The sequence below is a fragment of the Balaenoptera musculus genome, chromosome 15 (assembly GCF_009873245.2).
Source record: "Balaenoptera musculus isolate JJ_BM4_2016_0621 chromosome 15, mBalMus1.pri.v3, whole genome shotgun sequence".
Classification (NCBI taxonomy): Eukaryota; Metazoa; Chordata; class Mammalia; order Artiodactyla; family Balaenopteridae; genus Balaenoptera; species Balaenoptera musculus.
Genome location: NC_045799.1, coordinates 26,637,206 through 26,662,739, shown reverse-complemented (window position 1 = coordinate 26,662,739; position 25,534 = coordinate 26,637,206). Strand labels below are relative to the sequence as shown.

At 42.3% G+C, this 25,534-nt stretch overlaps 1 protein-coding gene across 5 annotated transcripts in view; it reads left to right on the top strand.

Moving 5' to 3' along the window:
* The window catches only part of KIF3B (kinesin family member 3B), a 37,887-nt gene that overhangs the window by 6,467 nt on the left and 5,886 nt on the right, over positions 1-25,534 (top strand). For 4 of the 5 annotated variants that reach the window (XM_036826491.1, XM_036826490.1, XM_036826488.1 and 1 more), the window contains 6 exons: positions 14,462-15,931; positions 18,886-18,987; positions 19,201-19,323; positions 19,432-19,550; positions 24,168-24,281; positions 24,966-25,071. In XM_036826491.1, coding sequence (XP_036682386.1) covers positions 14,528-15,931; positions 18,886-18,987; positions 19,201-19,323; positions 19,432-19,550; positions 24,168-24,281; positions 24,966-25,071 — 1,968 coding nt within the window. In that variant the 5' untranslated portion in view covers positions 14,462-14,527. Of the gene's footprint in view, positions 1-14,461; positions 15,932-18,885; positions 18,988-19,200; positions 19,324-19,431; positions 19,551-24,167; positions 24,282-24,965; positions 25,072-25,534 lie in introns of those variants that run through there. The other variant, XM_036826487.1, reaches the window with a different exon arrangement.

Genomic DNA, 25,534 nt, shown 5'->3' with positions numbered 1-25,534 from the left:
TGGTTTTATTTTTAAGTTTTTGGCAAGATATTTGCAGCAGTTGCATTTTGTCATATTTGAACATAGTGTATAAATGGAAGTGAGTCCAAGTGAAATAGAGATTGTAATAGACTACTGGGAGCTGAGACTGGCCATGCTGTTACCCACTCTGGGGTCCTTAACATCCCTTTCAGCAGTGGTTTCAGGAAGGGCTTGCTTTGGGGCTTTTGTGTGTGACATAAATTACACAGAAACTAAAGCTCATAGTACTGTCTCCAACAGCTTAGGGGACTGCAGTAATCATTACTTTATAACACATTTCAATAACCTAAGCAAAGAAATCTAGCTAGTAAATCGTAAAAGATTCCATCCAGGTAAGACAAAATGTCAGCTCAAGTTACTTAAGATAACAGCAAGAAGATAGTTCTTGGTGGAAATAGTTACTGGTTTTGCACTGTCTGCAATAGCAGGTCAGATTCTAGCCTAAGAAATATATGGTATTTTTCCCTCCTTACTTCTTCAATTGCCAGCATTTTTTAATAGAATTTTTTTTTAATTATAAAAATAATTTCCATTGAGGAAAACCCTGAAAAGATTAAATAAGATTCACTCAGAAATAACTACTGTTAAAACATCTTACTGTCCAAAGGAAAATATATTCCTAAATGTATTTTATCTCATGAATGTGCAGTTCTTACCTGTTTCCCCAGTCATTGTCATTTAGGCTGGTTTCAATACTTAAATGCTATAAATAATACTACAGAGAACATCTTGAAGATTATCTTTGCATAAACTTTTGTCTACATTTCTGATGATTTCTTTAAACTAGATCCTTTCATTGTTAAAAAATTTTAATTATAAAGGCAGCCTCCTTAAATAATGTTTTTAACAAGGTAGTGTCTAAATAAAGTTGCAAAGGCAGACATTAGTGCAGTTTGGTGGAGAGGGATTGCCTGTGCAAAAGGTATCCTGACTCAGTTTCAGCTTACTTGTCCACTTGCACAGCTATCTATTTAGGTAGTTGCTCTCAAAGTGTATTTCCCATTTTGCATTTGGAAATGTTCACGTAACATTTCATAACCATTTTTCCATGTTTAGTAATTATGAGCTAGTAAACTTTCCCTAGCATTGGGCATTGACATTGTTTCTGGCTTTTTATAATCACATATAGTGCTGTAGTGAATATCTTTGCTTCCCTCTCAGCCTCATAAGAGAACAATTCTAAATAAATTAGTTTGGGGAAAGTTAGAACTTTAAAAAGTTGAAAAGGAGAACTGTACATTTTCCTTCTTAAAATTTGATTAGGACCCTAAAAATATCTTCAAAAAAAGAAAAAGCTTTATTGAGGTATAATTCACAAGCCATAAGGTATCTTTTCATAGTTTTTGTTGCCTTCTTTGCTGCTTCTTCTTAATCTGTTTTTCTTTTTGATACAGAATTCCCTATGAGTAGGACCCAGAACCTGAGCCTTTAATATTTAAACCCTTCATTCTCTAAACAGACTGTTGGCTGGTGACATTAACCAGTAATATTGTATGTACATGATCAGTTTTGTGCACTGAATGAGCTGTGAGAGCATGTCATTATGGAATTGGACAGTGAACCATGACAGTTCTGGTGGACTTTAGGCAGGGGATTTTTTTTAATGTATTTAACTCGTTATATTACTGAAACAAATTCTGTGATTTATGGGACATTCTGCTTGATCAACTTTGGGAACTGTTTACGATAAAGGTAGCATATGTGGGCAGCTTCTCCAACATTAATGTACACACCAATCACCAGGGATCTTGATAACGGGACTCTGATTTGGGGACATGGATGGCCTTAGATTCTGGAGCTAAACCAGGTGGAACAGGAGAAGATTTTAGTTGACACTCAGACACAACATCCTAAATTATGTTGAACGACATGGTGAGAGTTATTCCCTTCGAAACTCTTTTGGTTCTTTTGACTATGTCAAGGAGAGTATTTGTTTGGTTCCAGTCTTTCTTAACACATGCTAAACTGGCTTTCTTACTTTCTTTTTTTTTTTTAATACATCTTTTTTGGAGTATAACTGCTTCACAATACTGTGTTAGTTTCTGTTATACAACAAAGTGAATCAGCCATATGCATACATATGTCCCCATATCCCCTCCCTCTTGAGCCTTCCTCCCACCCTCCCTATCTCACCCTTCTACTGGCTTTCTAACCAAGAGAGATCAGGCCTCTGGCCTTAGGTAAGCTACAGTATCTAGTTCGAATTGAGTAACATTGTTGTTTGTCTTTATTTTCACAGTTACCTTCTATTTACAACAAGTGATACTGGTTTTCCATTCATGGTAGTCATACGAAGTTTCTGTTAAAAAGAAATTTGGGAGTTCCCTGGTGGCCTAGTGGTTAGGATTCTGGGCTTTCACTGCTGTGGCCTGGCTTCAGTCCCTGGTCAGGGAACTGAGATCCTGCAAGCCGTGCAGCATGGCCAAAAAGATAAATTAAAAAAAAAAAAGTGTTAAAGTAGATTTAAAGCAAAATTTTTACTAAATAATGGTACAGGTGGTGTATGGATATGGCAAAAATTGTGAAGAGACAATCAGATGACTGACATTTAGGACACGCTGGTGTGGAAAAACGCCATGAACTTTGGAGCCCGGTAGCCCTGGTTTCTGCTTACTTTGCTGCTGATTAACTCAGTCTGCCATGTTGCATTAACTCAGTCTGCCATGTTGCTTCTCTCTCCAAGTCTCAGGTTTTTTTCTCCTGTAAATTGGGTCAGGGCAGAAGCACCTCCTGTGGGCCAGGCCTTGTCATGCTTGTCCTCCTCTAATCCTCACACAGCCCCAAGGAGCGGGGCATTCGTGGTAGTCCCATTTTGCAGAGGAGGATATAGGCTTAGCTGGTTGAAGGAACTTGCATGGAGTCCCAGAGCTGGGAATGGTTGGGCTGGGTTTTATTCCCAGGTGTGTCTGAATCTCTTTTTTGTTATTCCAGGCCACCTCCCTCTTTTAAATATAGAATTTGCTGTGGCTCTCTACCCAGCTGCATGGTAGTCTGATTAAAAGGACAAGTCATTGAGTACACTTGTGATCAACCACAGCGATATTCACAATAGATTAGAGGTGCAAGTAGCCCAGATGCCTGTGGACAGATCAATGGATAAAGATAATGTGGTATATACACACAATAGGTTGTTATTTAGCCTTATAAAAAAAGAGATCTTGCCACATGCTACAACATGGATGAACCCTGAGGCAGAATGGTGGTTTCCAGGGGTCGGGGAGACAGGGAAATGGGAAGTTGCTATTTGATAGGTATAGAGTTTCAGTTTAGCAAGATGAAAAAGTTCTAGAGATCTGTTACACAACAATGTGAATATCGTTATCATTACTGAACTGTACACTTAGAAACGGTTAAGAGGGTACATTTTATATTATGTGGGTTTTTTTTTAACCACAATTAAAATTTTCTTAACAGTTAAAAGGCATTGGTCAGAGGGCAATCTTTTTTTTTTCCCCCCCATCTTGGAAACTCTCAAGCATACATAAAAATAGAATAGTGTAATGAACCATGGACCCATTACCCGGCTCCAGCAGTTATCAGCACATGGCAGTTCTGTTTCACTTATAACCTCTTATTCACCTCACCCCACCTCACCTCTGATTATTTTGGTCCCAGACAGCATATAACTTTATATGATAGTGGGAAGCAGCCGCATAGCACAGGTTGATCAGCTCGGTGCTTCGTGACCACCTAGAGGGGTGGGATGGAGACGCAAGAGGGAGGGGATATGGGGATATATGTATGCATATAGCTGATTCACTTTGTTATACAGCAGAAACTAATACAACAATGTAAAGCAATTATACTCCAATAAAGATGTTAAAAAAAAAAAACTTTATATGAAAATGCTTTTGTGTGTGTCTCTAAGAGTAAGAACCTTCTTTAAAAAATACCATTTTCACGCCTAAAAATGTAACAATAATTCCTTAACATTCCTTAACATCATCGTTCCTTAACATTCCTGAATGTTCAAATTTCCTTGACGGTCTCATACATTTTTAACAATCGGTTTGTTTGAATCAAGATCCAAAAAAGGGTCCTACTCAAGGGCCAAATGTTGTATTTGGTTGATTAAGTCTCTGACATCAGAGTGTAAATGTTTAGCAGAGAAACAGTTTTGTTTCTTTCCCAAATCAGTACATGGAATGAGAAGTTCCTGACAGGCAGGCTCTTCCAGCTTCATAGCTTCGTGGTGGTTCAGAGCACGAGCCCCGGATATTGGGGTTGTGTGGGCAGTCGGTGCACTGTTGGTGGGAGGATAAATGGTACAGCCTGGGAAGTGGGTAGGATGGTGCCCTCTGTCAAAAAGGAACATGTGTAGTGTTTACACATCCAGGAATAGCTCCTACGAAGAGCCCTCATGTGTAGCTAAAGGTATATGTTCAGGATATTCACTGCAGGATTGTTTGCACTAGCAAAGACCAGAAACTATCGGAGGTTCCCTCAGCAGGGGACTAATCAAATACATTATAAGAGAACTGTACCATGGCATTTAGACAGCTACTTAAAAGGTGGGGATGGGGGTGGGGGTGTGGGGGGCCCCCAAGATCTATAAAGTAAGATAGAGAATGGTGATACTATACTTAAACTTGAGTTTAAAAACAAAAAAAGGTAGGGAAGCAATATAGATACATTAATGCTTGCATATGCTTCGAGTATCTCCCCAGGGGTAGGGGGAAGATTTACCTGTTCACTGTGTGTACAACTTGAATTGTTTTATTAATCTATTCATATATTAATACACATGTGTATACGCATGTGTGTGTTTGTGTGTTTAAAATAAGTTTAAATTAGGGTTTTTCAATAAGACAAACCTGGTTTTGAATCCTGACTGTTCCATTTAATTGCTGTGTGACCTTGAGCCAGTTAATTTCTCTGAGCCTCCCATCCTTATTTTTAAAATAGGGCTAATACCTATTCCTCATAAGGTGATTTTGAGGATTAGAAGAGGAATATACATTAAGTTCCTAATGTACTATGAGTTGTGACTATTGAGTACAACAAAGCCCCAGACCCACATTGATTCTGAATTAGCGTCCTCTAGACTTGAATATATATATATTTTTTTAAATAAATTTATTTATTTTTTTAATTTATTTTTGGCTGGGTTGGGTCTTCGTTGCGGTGCGCGGGCTTTCCCTAGTTGCTGAGAGCGGGGGCTACTCTCCGTTGCAGTGCACCGGCTTCTCATTGTGGTGGCTTCTCTTGTTGTGGAGCTCTGGCTCTAGGCGTGTGGGCTTCAGTAGTTGTGGCACCTGGGCTCAGTAGCTGTGGCTCTTGGGCTCAGTAGTTGTGGCTCACGGGCTCTGGAGCGCAGGCTCAGTAGCTGTGGCACATGGGCTTAGTTGCTCCGCAGCATGTGGGATCTTCCTGGATCAGGGCTCGAACCTGTGTCCCCTGCATTGGCAGGCAGATTCTTAACCACTGAGCCACCAGGGAGCCCTGAATATATTTTTTATGAATGTATGTTATGAATGTTTCACAAAATAGGATTTCTTTGCCTCTTTTTCCCCCTTAATCAGTTAAATGCTTTCTTTGTTAGCCTGTTGGGGTCATCAAGTGACAGGGAGTGCTGGGCGCCAGTTTGAATTCAGAGCAGGCATTTAGTTGTTCATGTTTCTTATCCGTGACCTTTCTAGGTTTCTTTCCAGATAAGTAGCCTGTCTTCCTAAGACGTGTAAGCTGAAACCAAGTTACTAGACTTTTTTCCCCCAAAGAAAAAATAGCTTTATTGCCATCCCCCTGCTTGATTGTAGGAAACAAAATACATGCACCTGTCAAGAAGGCCAGAGAAAGCAAAAACAATCACTTGCAAGCTCACCCCCCAGAGATCAATATTGCGTGCCTTTCTTGAGTGTTTATTACACATCTTGCACTAGGCTAACCATTTAACATTTATTAGCTTATTTAATAATCCTTAGAATAGTTCTTTATGGTAGATGTTGTTATTAATCCCATTTTGTAGAAGAAACTATGACTTAATGTAACTTTCTCAAGATTTTATAGCTAAGTGGCAGAGCAGAAATTCAAATGCTGACCCATTGAATACTAAAGTTCATGCTTTGAATCATGACTTTACACTGTCTCATTCACAACTTTCTCTGCACTTGTGCATGTACACATGTAAACATAAATCCCATCATAGTAAGTCTTCTGTTTGGTAGCCTGCTTTTTTTATATAAATTTTTTTATTTTATTTTATTTTATTTTATTTTATTTATTTTTGGCTGCATTGGGTCTTCGTTGCTGCGTGCGGGCTTTCTCTACTTGCGGCGAGTGGGGGCTACTCTTAGTTGCGGTGCGCGGGCTTCTCATTGTGGTGGCTTCTCTTGTTGCAGAGCACAGGCTCTAGGCGCACGGGCTTCAGTAGCTGTGGCTCGTGGGCTCCAGAGCCCAGGCTCAGTAGTTGTGGCGCACGGGCTTAGCTGCTCCGCGGCATGTGGGATCTTCCCGAACCAGGGCTCGAACCCGTGTCCCCTGCATCGGCAGGAGGATTCTTTTTTTTTTTTTTTTTTTTTAGTTGCTTTATTGTTATTATCACTGTTATTACTATTCTTTTTTTTTTTTTTTAGAAATTCACGTTCTTTTATTTATGGCTGTGTTGGGTCTTCGTTTCTGTGTGAGGGCTTTCTCTAGTTGTGGCAAGTGGGGGTCACTCTTCATCGCGGTGCGCGGGCCTCTCACCATCGCGGCCTCTCCTGTTGCGGAGCACAGGCTCCAGACGCGCAGGCTCAGTAATTGTGGCTCACGGGCCCAGTTGCTCCGTGGCATGTGGGATCTTCCCAGACCAGGGCTCGAACCCGTGTGCCCTGCATTGGCAGGCAGACTCTCAACCACTGCGCCACCAGGGAAGCCCCAGGAGGATTCTTAACCACTGCACCACCAGGGAAGCCCTATATTGCCATTCTTAATGACTGCATAATTTCCCATTGTAGAGATGTGTCATAATCTAACCAATCCCTTATCAATGAGTATTTAAGTGGTTAGAGATGTTGCTGAGATAAACATAAAGGTGTACATACATCTTGCACATGTATTCAGTTATTCACTGAAGGCCTTAAAATAGTTCCACGAAATGGAGTTGCTGTTTCAAGGGAGTATTATATTTTGAGTATTGCATTTCAGTGTTTTGATATTGATTGCCCAGATGCCCTCAAATAATATGTGCCAGTTTGAGATTCTGTGGCTCTCATATGTACTGTAAGAGACAGTTTGAAAGTGTTTAGACAGTTCACACAACTGTTTGGCTTACAAAAAAAAGATGACCTTGTGTTTATAAACAGTGCCTGTTATTACACTATATTACACTAAAATAAATTTATTTTATTTATTTTTTGATGTGGACCATTTTTAAAGTGTTGATTGAATTTGTTACAGTATTGCTTCTGTTTTATGTTTTGGCTTTTTGGCCGCGAGGCATGTAGGATCTTAGCTCCCCAACCAGGGATCGAACCCGCACCCTCTACATTGGAAGGCGAAGTCTAAACCACTGGACCGCCAGGGAAGTCCCCAGAATATATTTTATTAGTCTGTTATTTTGACATCTTTGCTCTGAATGCCTTTTATGGCTGAGGCTACGTGACATGCTACATTGACATTAGAAAGTTAAGGATTTCCATTGCTGTAGACCTCATAGAAGCTCTTTTATGAAGCTTTACCATGAAGTTGAGACAAGTAGTTTTACTACTAGGGCCCTTTGTTCATCGTTAAAACATTTTATTACATTATATTCATGGTGGATAGATGAAAAGAGAAAATGAGTTTTAACACCTGGATATAGTTAATTTTACAGATTTTTTCCATCTTTTTTCTCCCCTAATTTGATTTTTCTGACTAGGTAATATATTTACATGATTCAAGAGGTATAAAAGGATATACACTGCAAAGCCTCCCTTATACTCTTGGCCTTCAGCCACCCAGCTCTTTTCCCTACAGGCAACCAGTGTTGTTATCTGGCTCTTGCATATCCCTTCAGATATATTTTATGTACATAGAAGCAAATATAGGACTAGTTCCTCAACATACATTCCATGTCCTTTTAAAAGTTCTCCAGACAGGGATGTTATTTTTTCAACTGGAGATGAATAATCTTGTTCTGAAAATTGTGTAATTCACATTTTGATAACTGGCCGTCATTGGAACCAGAGACCCAGAGTTGGACTTGCTCTCTTGGTGTTGGTTCAGGGTTTGCAAACAAGGAGTCCTGATACTTCAAAACAGTTAGCAAGGGGCTTCCCTGGTGGCGCAGTGGTTGAGAATCTGCCTGCCAATGCAGGGGACACGGGTTCAAGCCCTGGTCTGGGAAGATCCCACATGCCGCGGAGCAACTAGGCCCGTGAGCCACAATTACTGAGCCTGTGCGTCTGGAGCCTGTGCTCCACAACAAGAGAGGCCGCGAAAATGAGAGGCCTGCACACCGCGATGAAGAGTGGCCCCCACTTGCCGCAACTAGAGAAAACCCTCGCACAGAAATGAAGACCTGACAGAGCCATAAATAAATAAATAAATAAATAAATAATTAAAAAAAAAACAAAAAAAGCAAAAAAACAATTAGCAACAGTTGAGAAACAAGTAGTGTTGATGGTGATGAGTTGGATACAGAGTATAAACAGCTGCTTCCCCTGAGAGAAACCTGCACAGGGACTTGGTTTGGGCTGGTTAATAGGGAGTCACTTCTATCTTCTTGCCTGAGTGTGGCAGTGCTTTCCTGATGGCCCCTGTGATCCATAGTTTGGGCTGCCTTTCAGACACTCTGAGTCCTTGAACTCTAGGCCAGACAGTTGGCAGGTGGTTGCTCGGTCAGATCTTAGACAGCATTGCATTGGAGTGCATTGATTAAAGATGCATTAGTATGCACTTTGTGTGCCCGCAGATTGCTCCTCCTTGCAGGGATGTTTCTGGTGAATTGCCAGACCTTTATTTTTTCCCATTTGAAGATACCACATGCTTGTTACAGAAAATTTGAAAAATATAGAAATGTCGAAGGAGCGGGGGAAATCACCTATATGTAGTCCCATCACACAAAGTGGACCACTATTAATGTTTTGATGTGTGTCTTATTTTTATACAATTGTGATTGCATGCATTCAATTTTGTAAACTGCTTTTTCATTTATTCTAAGCATATTCCATGTCATTACAGAGCCTTGATAAATGTCATTTTAAAAGATGGACTAGGACTTCTCTGGTGGTCCAGTGGTTAAGACTCCACGCTCCCAATGCAGCGGGCCCGGGTTTGATCCCTGGTCAGGGAACTAGATCCCACATGCATGCCGCAACAAAGATCCCTCGTGCCACAACTAAGACCCAGCACAGCCAAATAAATAAATAAATACATAAATATTAAAAAGAAAAAAAAAAGGTGGACTAGCATGGCAGGCCTTTCTCAATTAGATCATGTATACATGAGTTTGGTCATGGGCAGGGATGCCTACAGGAGCCAGGCAGGCAGTATAAATGAGCAGAGCATGCTGGGTGTGAGACAGTAGGGAGTGTGGGCTGGGGAGGATTGGGTGGCCGGGCCCATTAGAGGGGCAGCCGTCACTCAGTTCCCATTGCTGCCACTTGGGGCCTGGGCTGTCAGATATTCCCATTATTCCAGAGAAGCAGAAAATCTGTTTTTTTTGTTTCAATGTGAAATTGCTGGTTTTCTTTTTTCTTTTCTTTTTCGAGAAATCTTAAACATTCAGAGAAAAATATAGGAAACAGAATTGATAGTCATTAAACATTTTCTCTTAGTTGCTTCAAGTCTCATTCCCTGTTTCTCTCTTTCTTTAGGAGAAATGATAAAATATTACAGATAAAATTGAAAAATTCTTCACATTTCTTGTCCCATTCTCTACATTTCACCCTGCCCAATTTGGGCAGCCACTATCATAAATTGTTGTATATCCTTCTACCCATTTTGGGGAATACTTATGTATACATAAATGCAAGTCCATGAGCACCATATTGTTTTCTAAGTTTTTAGTCATAATTGTCACTCTGCAGCTTGCTTTTCCACTCAACCTATTTATTTATCCATGTAAATATATATAACTCTAATTCAGGTTTGGCACACTTTTTTGGTGAAAGATCAGGTGGTAAATATTTTATGTTCTGTGGGCCATACTGTCTGCTGCAGCTACTCAGCAGTGCTATTTTATAGCTAAAGCAGACATAGATGATATGTAAACAAAGGGGTATGGTTGTGTTCCAATAAAACTTTATTTACAAAAACAGGCTATGGACTGGATTTGGCCTGTGGGCTGTCATTTGCTGACCCCTGCTCTAATTTATTCCTTTGAACTACTGAATAGTATACTATCTGTAATATGAATATACCATATTTTATTTTTCAATTCCTCTATAAATGGATGGTTAGGTTGTTTCCAGTTTTCTACTATTTTAACAGTGCTGCAGGAAGCATCCTTGTCTGTGTTTCCTTGTGCACAGGTGCAAAGGTTTTTCACCAGGACATACACAAATATAGACGTGGAATTGCTGAGAGGTTTTTTGTTTTTAACAACACTGCTCTCTCTCTTTTTTAAAATTTATTTATTTATTTTTGGCTGTGTTGCATCTTCGTTGCTGCATGCAGGCTTTCTCTAGTTGAGGCGTGCGGGGGCAGGTAGAATGTGACCAGTCTGTGACCTCTATCCTAGAATCTCTATAGGAAGCCAGTAGTTACTAAGCATCCAATCTGCACCTGGTTCTAGAATTTGAGGTGGACTCCATGACAGCTAGCAAAGGTGAGAGTGCGTGAATCCAAACATGTAAGATTCTTTTTTTTTTCTAAATTAATTAATTAATTAATTTATTTTTGGCTGTGTTGGGTCTTTGTTGCTACGCGCAGGCCTTCTCCAGTTGCAGCGAGTGGGGGCTGCTCTTCACTGCAGTGCGCGGGCTTCTCGTTGCGGTGGCCTCTCCCGTTGCGGAGTAGGGGCTCTAGGTGCGTGGGCTCAGTAGTTGTGGCGCACGGGCTTAGTTGCTCCGTGGCACGTTGCTTCCCAGACCAGGGCTCAAACCTGTGTCCGCTGAGTTGGCAGGCGGATTCTTAACCACTGCGCCACCAGGCAAGTCCTCAAAGATTCTGGAAGAGAGTGGCTGCCATGAGAAATGTGCAACTGATTTCCTCAGCGGACAAAAGAGATGAAGTTAGGGAAAGACTCAGTTTTTCTCGTGTAGTAGCCATTCAAATGGTGGTTGTTAACATCGGGATGACAAGTTCTAGCAGAAAAAGTATTCAGGACAAAAATGCTGAACTGCTGACCTGTGGTTCCTTCTTTCCTGGCAATGCCGTGAGTTCCTTTAAAGATTTATCACTGTAATTAGACTGACCAGAAGAAGGAGAAGGAAGGTAATAAAGTAAAGAAAGAGAATCAGGGCATCCTTCCAAGAAAACCCTCTCCTTTGAGGAGGACCCACAGCGAGATTTTAAGCCCTGGTGGCAGGAAATTAAATTAGTCCATCTTCCTGAAATAATATGTCAGTAGTACATGACTAGCTCAGCCGAGCTCTGTGAGTTCAGAAAAGAAATGTTGTTCTGTGTTCCAAATCAAGGAGATTTAATTAAGGGGACTCAGGCTTTGGGAATTACTTCTTTTTAAAAGATTTTTAAGATTATTGTAGGTCATTATCATTCCTTTGTTTTTATTGTTTTGGAGAGCTTAAAAATATATGCGGCTGTAACAGAAGCATCTGAACATCAAGATCTGCAAGAAAGCCTGCCGCAGGCTTTTCTTATTAAACAGGCTTGAGGCCACATTGTTTTGATAGGTAAAAGCTGGACAGCTCGGCCTCTTCCCGGGTATGTAATGTAAAAGAATTGATCCTCTCCAGTGACCCGTTCCCCACCCACCCCTTTCTGTTTCTTACTCCTTCAAGTCTCAGGTCTTGTCTAACTATCCCCTGCTCTGCTGCTGCCTCCCCAAAGGAGGCTCAGGGGGCTGGGTTCGGGCCTGGCACCTAGACAGCTTTTGCAGGCCTCTGCTGAAATGGAGGGAGAGACACAGGCAAGGGATCGGCCACAGCTGTAGCTTGGGGGGCCATTCCCCTGGAAAAGAAAAGGAGACGCAGTAAACAGACTGGCCATTCTGACATCTGGTTCGAAACATCTGGCAAAATTCTAGTAGCATCTGGAAGGTGATCAATGAAGGGCTGCCTTTTACATAGTTTTCTTTAAATGGCTTGAGATTTACTTCTAATTGAATACTGATTATGTATTTGGATCTCAATTTCAGCTGATTTTTTTTTTTAAGGATGATGACTACAAATTGAATAAGAGAAAATGTTAGAGATGTTTAATGCATAAAATTAGGGCTCACTAGTAATCTCTGAAATGACCCTGTGACAAGGGTTTTGGATGAAACTGTATTAGTTAATTTTAATCCAGCTTTATATTAGTTCACAAAGTACTTCCACCTTTGTAAGTGGCTTTTAGTCTCACAAGCATCCAAAACGAAAGAGAATTACCCCTATTTTACGGATTTTATAGAAAATGGGTGAAGAGAGGGTAAGAGGTCTTCTGGTTCTGCATTCTAGACAACATTATTTTATTAATATAACAACTAGAAGAAGTATGAAAAGTAACTTGTCATGTTTCCATGCGCTTAGCGGCAGAACAATGTTTTTATGAAAGACCAACAGAGGAACATATTGACTCTGTGTTTATTAACTTGCAGCATATATACCTAGAGTGGCCCATCCCTGCTTCACATTTTCCCACCTTTTGTTGGCAAAGAATAGGTCATTCTCACAACTAAAAAGGATCCTGTTATTACTGTTCAAGTATCTACTAAAATTACAAATGCGTATATCCTGTGATCCAGCAATTGTGCTTCTAGAAATTTATCCTTACAGATAGATTTTCCCACACATGAAAGGGTGTGGTCCTAGGTTTTTCACAGTAAAATATCAGAAACAGCTTAAGTGCTAGAGTAGTGGTTAAATAAATAATGATGCTTCCATACAGAGGGATATTTTGCTGCTGTCATAAAGAATAAGGCAGCTCTGCATTTACTGAGGGGAACAAACTCCAAGATAGGTTGTTTAATGAAAAAAAAGCAAGATGCAGGACACTGCATATTACTGTGTATAACATACTACACTTGTGTAAAAAGGGAAAGGGTAAGTATGTATTAATACATATTTGCTTGTTATACATAAACTAGTTCAGGAGGATAAAAATCTAATAACACTCACCTTGTAAGCAGGGAACTGGGTGGCTGGAGAACAGGTAAAGGAGAGAGATCTGTCACCAAAGGGCCTTTTGAGTCAAGAACCATGTGAATTACCTGTTTTTTAAAAACCCTTGCACTGAGGTTTTCGGGAGTTTAAGGTCCTTGTACATACCTCTTTGCTCTGATCTGCTTGCTCCCTACCCCTTCCCAAAGGACCCATTTAATCATACTTTCTTCTGCTCCCTGAGTTTTTCAGCACCAAATGAAGTTCTGTTTTTGGTTTTATTTAAACATTTCTTAACATCTATTTTCTTATTTGCATTCAAATTGTATTAAATTTATTGATTGGATAAGTGCTTTCTTTGTAATGTATTACCCCACATCCTTGTTTATTTGAATACATTTTGCACAAGCCATAGTTGATGATTTTAGAATGGAAAAGTATTATCAGTACAAGATAGGAAATTCAAACAGTACAAACAATTGTACTGTGAAAAGTCGTTTTTCTCTCTCTAGACCTCTGAGTGTCGATGTCGTTTTTCTCTCTCTAGACCTCTGAGTGTCATCGGGGCCCATAGTTCCCCTGCGGAGGCTGCCACTGTTACCACTTTTACATGTATACTTTCATTGTAGCATGCGTGTGTAAACTGTACTATACACGTTGTTCCTCATCTGCGTTTTTCACTTAACAACATATCTTGTTTTAGGATTGCGTTTAGGTTAGCACATTCTTTTTAGTAACTGCCCAGGATTCCAGGATTTGTATATATTAAATATATTAAATTTATTTAATCAGTCCCCTCTTGATGGGAATTGGGGTTGCCTGCAATCTGTTGCTACCACAAATGATGCCACAACACAGATATCCTTCTATCTGTAGGATAAATTCTTAGAAATACAGCTGCTAGATCAAAAGGGACGTGCATTTTAAATTTAGATAGATAGTTCCAAATGGCTCTGTGCAGAGGTTGTAGTAGTTCCACAGCATGTAAGATTACCCAGGCTTTTATAAAGTTTCCAGCTGCCTCAGCCTGTAGTATAAGATAAAATATCAGTTGAAGGGAGGACAAGCTAGTTAACACTATAGGTGGACTAGTGCTTTTATTTTTCCCACTGCAGCTGGTTAAGATCCCGTGAGGAAATATCCAATGTAGTGAAGTTATTAAGTGCGGCTGTCAGAAGGTTGGCAAGATGGAGGTGACCTGGGTGTGTCATCTGCTTTTCAGCAGCCCCCAGTGACAACTGTACTGTCCTTGCTTACTTTTGTTTTGTTTTTCCTAGGACCCTAGCATCGTGAGACTTAATTTGGATTCATAGCCCTTAAGATCGACCTGGTCAGAGCTCATCATGTCAAAGTTGAAAAGCTCAGAGTCAGTCCGGGTGGTGGTTCGCTGTCGGCCCATGAATGGCAAGGAAAAGGCTGCTTCGTACGACAAGGTGGTGGATGTGGACGTGAAGCTGGGGCAGGTGTCGGTGAAGAACCCCAAGGGAGTGGCCCATGAAATGCCCAAGACCTTCACCTTTGATGCCGTCTACGACTGGAACGCCAAGCAGTTTGAACTCTACGACGAGACGTTCCGACCACTGGTGGACTCCGTCCTGCAGGGTTTCAATGGGACGATTTTTGCTTATGGACAGACCGGGACTGGGAAAACCTACACGATGGAAGGAGTCCGGGGCGACCCTGAAAAAAGAGGGGTCATCCCTAACTCGTTTGATCATATCTTCACCCATATCTCTCGATCCCAGAATCAACAGTACCTGGTCAGGGCTTCTTACTTAGAGATCTACCAGGAGGAGATCCGAGATCTGCTCTCAAAGGATCAGACCAAAAGGCTCGAGCTCAAGGAGAGGCCGGACACTGGAGTGTACGTGAAAGACCTGTCTTCCTTTGTCACCAAGAGCGTGAAGGAAATAGAGCACGTGATGAATGTGGGGAACCAGAACCGTTCTGTCGGTGCTACCAACATGAACGAGCACAGTTCCCGTTCGCATGCAATTTTTGTCATCACCATTGAGTGCAGTGAGGTGGGCCTCGATGGCGAAAACCATATCCGGGTAGGGAAATTGAACCTTGTAGATCTTGCTGGCAGCGAACGGCAGGCCAAGACCGGTGCGCAAGGGGAAAGATTGAAGGAAGCGACCAAGATCAACCTGTCCCTTTCAGCCTTGGGTAACGTCATCTCTGCCCTGGTGGACGGCAAAAGCACTCACATTCCATATCGGGACTCAAAGCTTACCAGGCTCCTCCAAGATTCTCTCGGTGGCAACGCTAAAACTGTGATGGTGGCCAACGTGGGGCCTGCCTCGTACAACGTAGAAGAGACTCTAACCACTCTGAGATACGCCAACCGTGCCAAGAACATTAAGAACAAGCCAAGGGTCAATGAGGACCCTAAGGATGCCCTCCTGCGAGAATTCCAGGAAGAGATTGCTCGGCTCAAGGCCCAGCTAGAAAAACGGTCCATTGGCAGAAGGAAGAGGCGAGAGAAGAGGAGGGAAGGTGGTGGCGGTGGTGGGGGTGGGGAAGAGGAGGAGGAGGAGGGAGAAGAGGGTGAGGAAGAAGGGGATGATAAGGATGATTACTGGCGGGAACAGCAAGAAAAACTGGAGATCGAGAAGCGGGCCATTGTAGAGGACCACAGCTTGGTTGCAGAGGAGAAGATGAGGCTGCTGAAGGAGAAGGAGAAAAAGATGGAGGATCTGCGGCGGGAAAAGGATGCTGCCGAGATGCTGGGCGCCAAAATCAAGGTACTGTACCCTGCCTTAGGCGTGGTCTTTTTTCTTTCAAATCTTTTTGTTTTATCAAAAAAATGATATGAAAGATGGTGTCTCTTTAGGGTTTGTGATACCCAGTGTCCAAGGAACATTCGTTGAATTGAATTGGATGAAGAAAATCAATTTTTCTTTGACAGCAATAAGACTAACACCCATGTACCCCCTCCCCCGCCCTGGCCCAGTATAAGAAATAGAACAGCATCCATAGCTTTACAAGCTCTTTGTGTCCCCGCCCGCTCAGAGGTGACTGTTATCTTGGATTTGGTGTTTATTCTTTCCTTGCTTTTCTTTATAGTTTTCCCAAATGTGTATATATATCTCTACATAAAAGATAGTTTTAGTTTCACATAATTTTTATCTTTTATATAAATGGAATCCCACTACTGCGATCTACTTTTATTTGCTAAATGTTATGTTAATGAGAGTTACCCATATTGATGCCTGAAGCTGTGACTCATTCATTATAATTGTTCTGAGAATTCCGTGGTATCCCATTCTCCTGATAGTGTGGGTTGTTTCTGTTTCTTTTTTTTTTTTTTTTTGCCCTGAATTCCTTGTACTTGGCTCCAGGAGAACACGTGTGCGCGAGAGTTTCTTGCCTGACACCATCAGGACTTAGGGTGCGTGTAGCTTCAACTTCACTAGACAATGACGTGTCACTTTCTAACGTGGCCCTGTGAATTGAAGCCTCTACCAGAAGGGTATGGGTCCTGGTTGTTCCTCATCCTTACCAACACTTGTGATTAGCAGACTTGACTTTCTGTATATCTGGTAGATATACACTGAGATCTCCTTGTGGTGTTAATATGCTGTGTCTCTGATTAAGCAAGATACAGAACGGTTCCGTCACCACCCCCTGCCCAGAGGCTCCCTTGCAGTCAACCACTGTGTGGCAATGGCTGAATTGTATTCTAGAGCGTGGAGATGCCCCTTGTGTCGAGTGTTCTTTCTGTCCACAGTGTACAATTCCATCAGGTGCCTGGACTCTGGGCTGCCATAGGGCTTTAATGGCAGAAGAGAGCGCAGAGCTAGCTCTGGAAATCTGAGGAAGACCACTGCTTGACCACAACCCAAAATTCCTTTGAAGTTCTATCTTATGGAATTTGTGCAAACTTTAACTTCTACTCTAAAATGTATCCATGTTTATTAATTTAAAAATGACAAGTGATCTCTTTCTTGCTTCCCCTTCCCCTACCATATGAAGCTGTACTTTATCTGTGGCATCATAGTAGCCCTTTCACAGAGCTGGGTCCTATTTTACTTCAGAGGCAGGGGTCCTTTCCAAGACTGTCAAGACCTGGTGTGAAATGGAGTCACATACAACACAATTAGGAGGTAACTGTGTTCCAGGTAGGGGCTTACTATGGGATTCCATTATGTCACTTCACCCCTCCTCACTCCTGCACTTGTGTAACTGGGTGTGCCCATGTTTGATTTCCATGCTGTTTTTAAAGATCACATCTGTTATTCAAGCCCAGGAACCACCTAGACCCTTTAAACAACCTGGGATATTTGGGCAACTCTCAAAAGCCGAGTGTGGCAAGACTCAGCATCACCTCAAGGTCACTGTACCTCTTACAAGTTTTATTTATGGGAGAATGACATTACATCTGTCTTTCTCCATCCCTGAATGCTGTAAGATCACAGGACAAAAGAATTTTAGAGCCAGAAGGGTGTGTGTGGTGAGGGGAGGGTTAGTAATCAGTCCAGCCCGTTCGTTTTGAGAGAAGAGGAAAATTTCAAGCACTCCCTGAAACATGGCAGCAGGGGTATAAGTTTCTTAAAAGCAAGGTTGTGGGGTTTTTGGAGTCCATGCTTTTCAGGTGCAAATCCTTCCCCTGGCTTCAGCCACCATCTAAATGCTGAAGTCTTGCAGTCTATATAGTCAGCCCAGAGCTGTCTCCTAATATCCCAGCCCGATAGCCTCTGCCTACTGGACGTTTCCACGGAGATGCCCACGGCCACCCACAGCCTGCTCCTGCCTGCCTTTTCTCAGTCGAGCCAGACTCCGAAGAGTTACCATTGCTGCCTGCTGCTCCCTCCCCCTTAAGCCTCTGAATGCTGCCCCTCTTGGACCCATCCACTCTGCTCTCCCCAGCCACTACTGCCCTAGCCCAGGCCTGGACCCTTAGAACGGCCTCCTGTCTGTTCTCCTTCCACCCAGCCTGCCCTTTTCCAGGTATTCTTCCTGTCGCAGGGGAATTTTGTTTCTAAAACACAAATATGATTTTGTACCCTAACGCTCAAAGGACACATCAGTGGTTCCTGTGGTTCTCAGGGTCAAGCTTAGTCTCCCTTAACGGGACTTGGAGGTTTTTGAGTTGACCCCTGATTGCTTTGCCAACTTCATGTATCACCACTCCCTACCCTACCCTGTGAAAAAAATTTTTTTTCTTAGCTAATTCCTTGGGACAGGAAGCTTTCCCTGACTCCCTCCAAAAGCCAGAATTCTCTCCCTCCAGTGTGCCTCTCCCCTTATTACTCGGTCTTTTCCTCCTGATGGGATCTGACTGCATAGGGTAAGAGGCCGCTTACTTGTCTGTGGCCCTCAGTGGACTCTCAGCTTTGTGATTTGTATTTATAGCTGCATCCTCAGTACCTAGCACATAGGAGGTGCTTCATAGGTTCTTAGTGGGGTCAAATACTTTGTACAAACAAACCAAAAAAGTGTTTTTTAAAAAGAAAGCTGAAGTTCATGTATGTCTGGGGAAGCTGTATCTTCAGTGTTTCCAAGATAAAGCCCCCACTGAAGCCGCCTCAGCCCCACCCGTGATGGGAAGGGTACAGCTGAGCACACCATATTTTCCCCTAGAGTTCATCCCCTTGGGCTCAGTCCTGAGCTCTTTATCTTTCATGGGCTTCCCTGTGAGGGGCTGTGTTCTGAGGGAGACCACTCATCAGATGGATTCTACTTTTTCCTCACAAAGGCCATGGAGAGTAAGCTGCTTGTTGGAGGAAAAAATATAGTAGATCATACAAACGAACAGCAGAAAATCCTGGAGCAGAAACGGCAGGAAATTGCAGAGCAGGTAACTTTTCATTCCTTTTTGGAGAGAATGGGGTGGGGTGAGGTGTGTTAATGCGACGGAGCCAATATCTCTTGTATTAGGCTCTTCAAAGGGAACGGGACTGAAGTGTGTCACCCCTTCCTGGCGGGAGACCCTGATCTGGAGCACCCAGCCCCATGTTCTTGTCTAGACCTTGTCTCTAGGCACACTGATCAATCTTGTGATGTTGCTCAGAAACGTCGAGAAAGAGAAATCCAGCAACAGATGGAAAGCCGCGACGAGGAGACCTTGGAACTGAAAGAGACGTACAGCTCGTTGCAGCAAGAGGTGGACATCAAGACCAAGAAACTCAAAAAGGTATGAAAGGAGCGAGGCCAGGCAGAGGTGCCTTGAGGCTTGGGGCAGAGGGAGAACTCTGTTGTCTGGAGGGCTGCGCCCGTCACCTGCCTCTCCTGTTGGTTCCAGCTCTTCTCCAAGCTTCAGGCAGTGAAGGCAGAGATCCATGACCTCCAAGAAGAGCACATCAAGGAGCGGCAGGAGCTGGAACAGACACAGAACGAGCTCACCAGGGAGCTGAAGCTCAAGTAAGCTCTGGGCCTTCCCGGGCTCCCCTAGCACTTGCTGGGTGGCTGTTTGTTCACTAAGAAACACACCCCTGAGGACAGGGCCCTACTTCTCTCCACCCCATCTCCTGCCACCTTGTCTGTCTTCTGTTTATTCCAAAGAAAGTTATTTTCTGTCTCTGGGTCCCATCTGTTAACTGAACATCTTCACCAGATGATCTCCAAGTTCCTTTCCACTCTACCTTCCTGCCTTTAAAGAAGGCTTCTATCGGGCTTCCCTGGTGGCGCAGTGCTTAAGAGTCCGCCTGCCAGTGCGGGGGACACGGGTTCGAGCCCTGGTCTGGGAAGATCCCACATGCCGCGGAGCAACTAAGCCCGTGTGCCACAACTACTGAGCCTGCGCGTCTGGAGCCTGTGCTCCGCAAGGGGAGAGGCCGTGACAGTGAGAGGCCCGCGCACCGTGATGAAGAGTGGCCCCCACTCGCCACAACTGGAGAAAGCCCTCGCACAGAAATGAAGACCCAACACAGCCAAAAAGAAATAATAAATAAATAAATAAATAAATTTATTAAAAAAAAAAAAAGAAGGCTTCTATCTATTGATAAAAGGGAATCTTTTATTAACTAGAATTTTCTGAATGGTATAATGAACAGCCAAATACCCATCACCCAGATTCCATGATAAACAATCTTTTGTCCTCTATCTTTCATAAAAATATTTTAAAGCAAATCTTACCTCATGTTATCTCATTCCTATATACCTACATACATGACCACAGTGCTTTTCTTAAAAAAAGCTTTATTGAGGTATAATTCACATATCATACAATTCACCTGTTTAAAGTATACAAGTCATTTGTTTTTCCGGCCGTGCTGCGTGGCTTGTGGGATCTCAGTTTCCTGACTAGGGACTGAACCTGGGCCACGGCACTGAAAGCCCGAAATCCTAACCACTAAGCCACCAGGCAACCCCCCTACAAGTCATTTTAAAAAAATACATTTACAGGGTTGTAAAGTCATCACCACAATCTAATTTTAGAACATCTGTGTGTGCCCCCGGCCCCCACCCAAAGAAACCCTGTACCAATTATCAGTCACTCCTCATTACCGCCTCCCCCAGCCTAATAACTACTGGTCTACTTTCTGTCTCCATAAATTTGCCTATTCTCGACCTTTCATATAAATGGAATTATACAATATGTGGTCTTTTGTGACTGGTTTCTTTCAATTAACATGCTTTCAGGGGTCATCCATGTTGTAGCATGTTAGCACTTCATTCTTTTTAATGGCTGAACAATATGGTATTGTATGGATATTCCACATTTTTTCCATTCATTAGTTGATGGACATTTGGGTTGTTTCTACCTTTTAGTTGTAATGAATAATGCTGCTATGAACATTTGTATACAAGTTTTATTGTGGACTTAGGTTTTCAATTCTCTTAGGTTATCCAAGAATCTTACAGTTTTAGGTCTTACATTTAGGTCTGTGATCCATTTTTAGTTAATTTCTTGTATAGTCTGAGGTATGGTTCCAAATGCATTCTTTTGTATGTGGATATCCAGTTGTTCCAGCACCATTTGTTGCAAAGGCTCTTCTCTCATTGTCTTTGCACCCTTGTTGAAAGTCAGTTGACCATAAATGTAAGGGTTTATTTCTGAATTCTCAGTATTGTTTGATTGAGCTGTATGTCTGTCCTTATGCCAGTACCGCACTGTCTTGATTACTGTAGCTTTGTAGTAAGTTTTGAAATGAGGAAATGTGAGTCTTCCAACTTTGTTGTTCTTTTTCAAGATTCTTTGTGGCTATTCAGGGTCCCTTACATTTCCATATAAACTTTAAGATTGGCTTTTCAATTTCTGCGAAAAAAGCCAGCTGAGATTTTGATAGGGACTGTGTTGACCGTATAGATCAGTTTGGAGAGTATTGTCATCTTAACAGTATTAAGTATTCTGATCCATGAACATGGGATGTCTTTACATTTATGTAAATCTTCTTTAATTTCTGTCAAGAATGTTTATAGTTTTCAGTGCAGTCTTTGCACCTCTTTTGTTAGATTTATACCTAAGTATTTTATTTTTTTGATGCTATTGTATATGGAATTGTTTTCTTAATTTTATTTTCAGAATGTTTATTGCTAGTGTAGTGTAGAAGAAATAAAATAGATTTTTGCATACGTAATGGTATCTTTCCACCTAACAAAATTAACATTGTTTCTCTCGTACCCTGTCCATATTCAGATTTTCTTGGTTTATTAATATTAAGATCTACATAAGAACCATATATTGCATTTGGTTATTATGTCTCTTAAGCTTATTTTAATCTGGAGCAATCCTTTTCCCTGTTAAAAACTGTTTTTCATAGTTGACTTGTTGAAAAGGCTAGGGCAGATAGCCTAAAGAAACATCCCACGTTCTGGATTTGTCAGTCTGCTTCTTCACAGTGCCATTTAACTTGTGGCTCTATCTCCCTTACTTCTCTTTAACTGAAAGTGAGTGCTCAACCTTGGCTGCGCACCGAAATCACCTGAGGAGTTTTTAAAAATAGTGATGCTTGTGTCCCCGCTAAGAGATTCTAATTTCATTGGTCTAGGGCAGTGGTCCTTAAACTTTCAGCAGGCACCAGATCATCCGAAGGGCTTGTTAAATGCAGATTGCTGGGCCCCACACCCAGAGAATCTGATTCAGTATGTCTGGGGTGGGACCTGAGCATTTGCATTCACAACAAGTACCAGCTGTTGCTCCTGCTGGTTTGGTGAACACACTTTGAGAACCGTTGATCTCTCATGAGGTTTGGCTAAACTATTGTAACTGCTATTGATGTGCAGCCTGGCTTGAGAACCACTGAGCTAATGGTTTCAGCAATGATCTTTGTCTGGCTGCATTATTTCATTAGGGGTTTTGCAAAATGATGTTTTTTTAATATCGGTCCTTCCACCACATTTGCTCGAAGTTTTCTTTAAAGAGGAACTTTCCAGGGGACTTCCCTGGTGGTCCAGTGGTTAAGACTACACGTTTCCACTCCAGGAGACACAGGTTCAGTCCCTGGTCGGGGAACTAAGATCCTACATGCCGCGAGGCGTGGCCAAAAAAAAAAAAAAAAAAGAGGAACTTTTCAAAGAGATTCTTTTAATGATTAAGTTTTAAATTTGGAAAGGAGCCCTTAAAATTAAATGTATGTGTCAGTCCTCTTTCTAGGCGTGTACACCTAGAAAAAAGGTCAGAACAAAATATGCCAAAATAATAAGAGTATCTCTGGGTGGTGAAATTGTGTGTAATTGTATTTCTTACATTTTCTAATGTATAAATAGGACCTTTAAAATCAGAAAGAAAAAAATATATATATATGTTATAAAAAATAGTTTCTTAAATATCAAATAAAGAGAAAATTTCTTCTCTCCAAAATATTTTTGTCTTTAAGGAAGCCATTTTCATTGCTATGTCTCTTATTAATATCTTTTTTAAAAATTATTATTATTATTATAATATATATATTTTTGGCTGTGTTGGGTGTTTGTTGCTGCACTCGGGCTTTCTCTAGTTGCAGGGAGCGGGGCCTAGTCTTCGGTGTGGTGCGTGAGCTTCTCATTGCGGTGGCTTCTCTTGTTGCAGAGCACGGGCTCTAGGTGCGTGGGCTTCAGTAGTTGTGGCACACGGGCTCAGTAGTTGTGGCACACAGGCTCAGTAGTTGTGGCTTGCAGGCTCTAGAGCGTAGGCTCAGTAGTTGTGGTGCACGGGCTTAGTTGCTCTGCGGCATGTGGGATCTTCCTGAACCAGGGCTCGAACCAGTATCCCCTGCATTGGCAGTCAGATTCTTAACCACTGAGCCACCAGGGAAGTCCCTCTAATTAATATTTTTTGAATAAACAGCGAGTCAGCCTGTTTCTCATAGCACCCTACACCTCTGTGGTGTTTGTTTTGTGTCCCTCCCACGTTAACACCCCTTTGGCATTGTTCTGTCCTGAGGTTTTGAAAGAGTGAACACAGAGAGGGGGCAGGAGATTGTCATCACCATGGAGAGACACAACCCAGTGGGTTCCAGTTTCACTGTTTGCCATGTTCCCTGGGTGCTTCTTAGGCAGAGACTCTTCTCAGGAATGGTCTCCATTCTCAGGGGTCTAAGGGACTGAAATCCATCTCGTTCTGCTCTGTGTTCTGGTGATTAGAATGTGGAGTTCTCCACCTTGGGCAACAATGCATAGGATTGGAGGAAGGCAGTTTAATTTCTAATCTGTTTTCAGCATTTTGGAAGTTAACGAGCTGGCTTAGCAGTACCAGTGGCCCTCCCAAAATACTTCACTTAGCACATGTTCACTCCAGCATAGCCCAGGCATTGCCTTCCTCTTTAGTCCTTTCACCTCCTCAAGCTGCTACTCCTTGGGCATAAGTGAGCTTTCCATATTCCTAGGACAGACCTGTCAGCATACCTAAGAGTGTTTGTCTATCTCAGGCAGAACCAAGTGTCATTCATGTCTGTACCCCAGCTCTTTGTATGATGCTAGGCCCACAGTGCCTGCTCAGCAAATGTTTGCTGAGTGACTTGACCCTTACCTATTACTTACTTCACGTGGGACCAGATAGCCGACACCCCATTCGTATTCTTTCTCCATCTATTCACCCGTGTATGTGTGCTCTTACAGGCATCTTATTATAGAAAACTTCATCCCTCTGGAAGAAAAAAGTAAAATTATGAATAGATCCTTCTTTGATGAAGAGGAAGATCATTGGAAATTACATCCTATAACCAGACTGGAGTAAGTCACAAATGACTTCAAGTAGACTTTAAGGTGGGGAGGAGGGAAAGAATGTTGATAAGCTGGGCTTGGCCAGAGAGGTATGGTAAGAACACAGTTTGATCCATTTAAACTTGGAACCAATTGCAGGTCTTTGTGGCTGCCATAAGTCCATGAGGTAAAAGTTTGGTGATGAGTATGGTATTAGGAATTGGGAGACTTTATCACAGTGAACTAATGACCTTTCCCAAGTTCCGGCTTTTCAGCTCCCCCAGCTGTCAAGTGAAACGTGCTGGGCCAAGGGAGGGGCGGTACATAGGTGTTCTCTTACGTGTCAGTCTGGCAATGTGGAGAAGGATTCTCAGTCTGCATCTGGATTCCGCTGGAAAGATGGGAGATGTCTGCCAAGGCTGTGGGGGTGGAGAGTGTCTACTGCTAGGCTTCGTGCCTGCTGTCTAAGAACTGGAGAATGACTCAGGGCCCTTCCAGCTTAAGAGATGCGTGATGCTCACACTTGAATCAGAAAGCCACTCCAGCAGAAAATAGAAGCAGCTCCTGCCCCGTTTACATGTCAGCCATCAGTCCGGGGAGTTTCTTGCTTCAGGTTCTAGCTAAAGAAGGCTCAGTTTTCTGTTCCACAGTACCGATCCTGGGGCTGTGGAACACGCGCCAGCCAGGGCTTTGACCACCACAGTCCCTTTCCAGGAATCAACAGATGATGAAGCGGCCAGTATCAGCTGTGGGATACAAGAGACCATTGAGCCAGCACGCAAGAATGTCCATGATGATTCGTCCAGAGGCTCGATATAGGGTGAGAAGACTGTACTCGCGTTTCTCTCTCCTCTCTCTTAGAAGAGATTAGATTTATGTAAACCCTTAGGCACCGGTCTGCAAAGTCACAGTTTGTATCCTCTTTCCAGAGGGACCTGAGGACAGTTATATTAATAATAACAATTATAACAAATAATAGATAAATATAATTAATAAATAACAAATGATAGTAAATAAAAAGGTAAAAGAGAATGAGATTTAGCAAATCAGGAGGGAAGGAGGAGAGTCCAAACATACTGTCCATGTAGCCAATAATGAGCTTCAGAATGGCCTCGCGGGGAGTTGGAAAAGAAAGTAGACGTCTAGTAACAGGAGATGGAAATGCGTTAAAGAGCTGACGGTCCTTCCATTTAACATAATGTATGTGAGTCAAGTAGTTATTTGAAGTGACATAATGGATGACTATTTAATGACCCAAACGTATTTTACAATAAAAATACTGT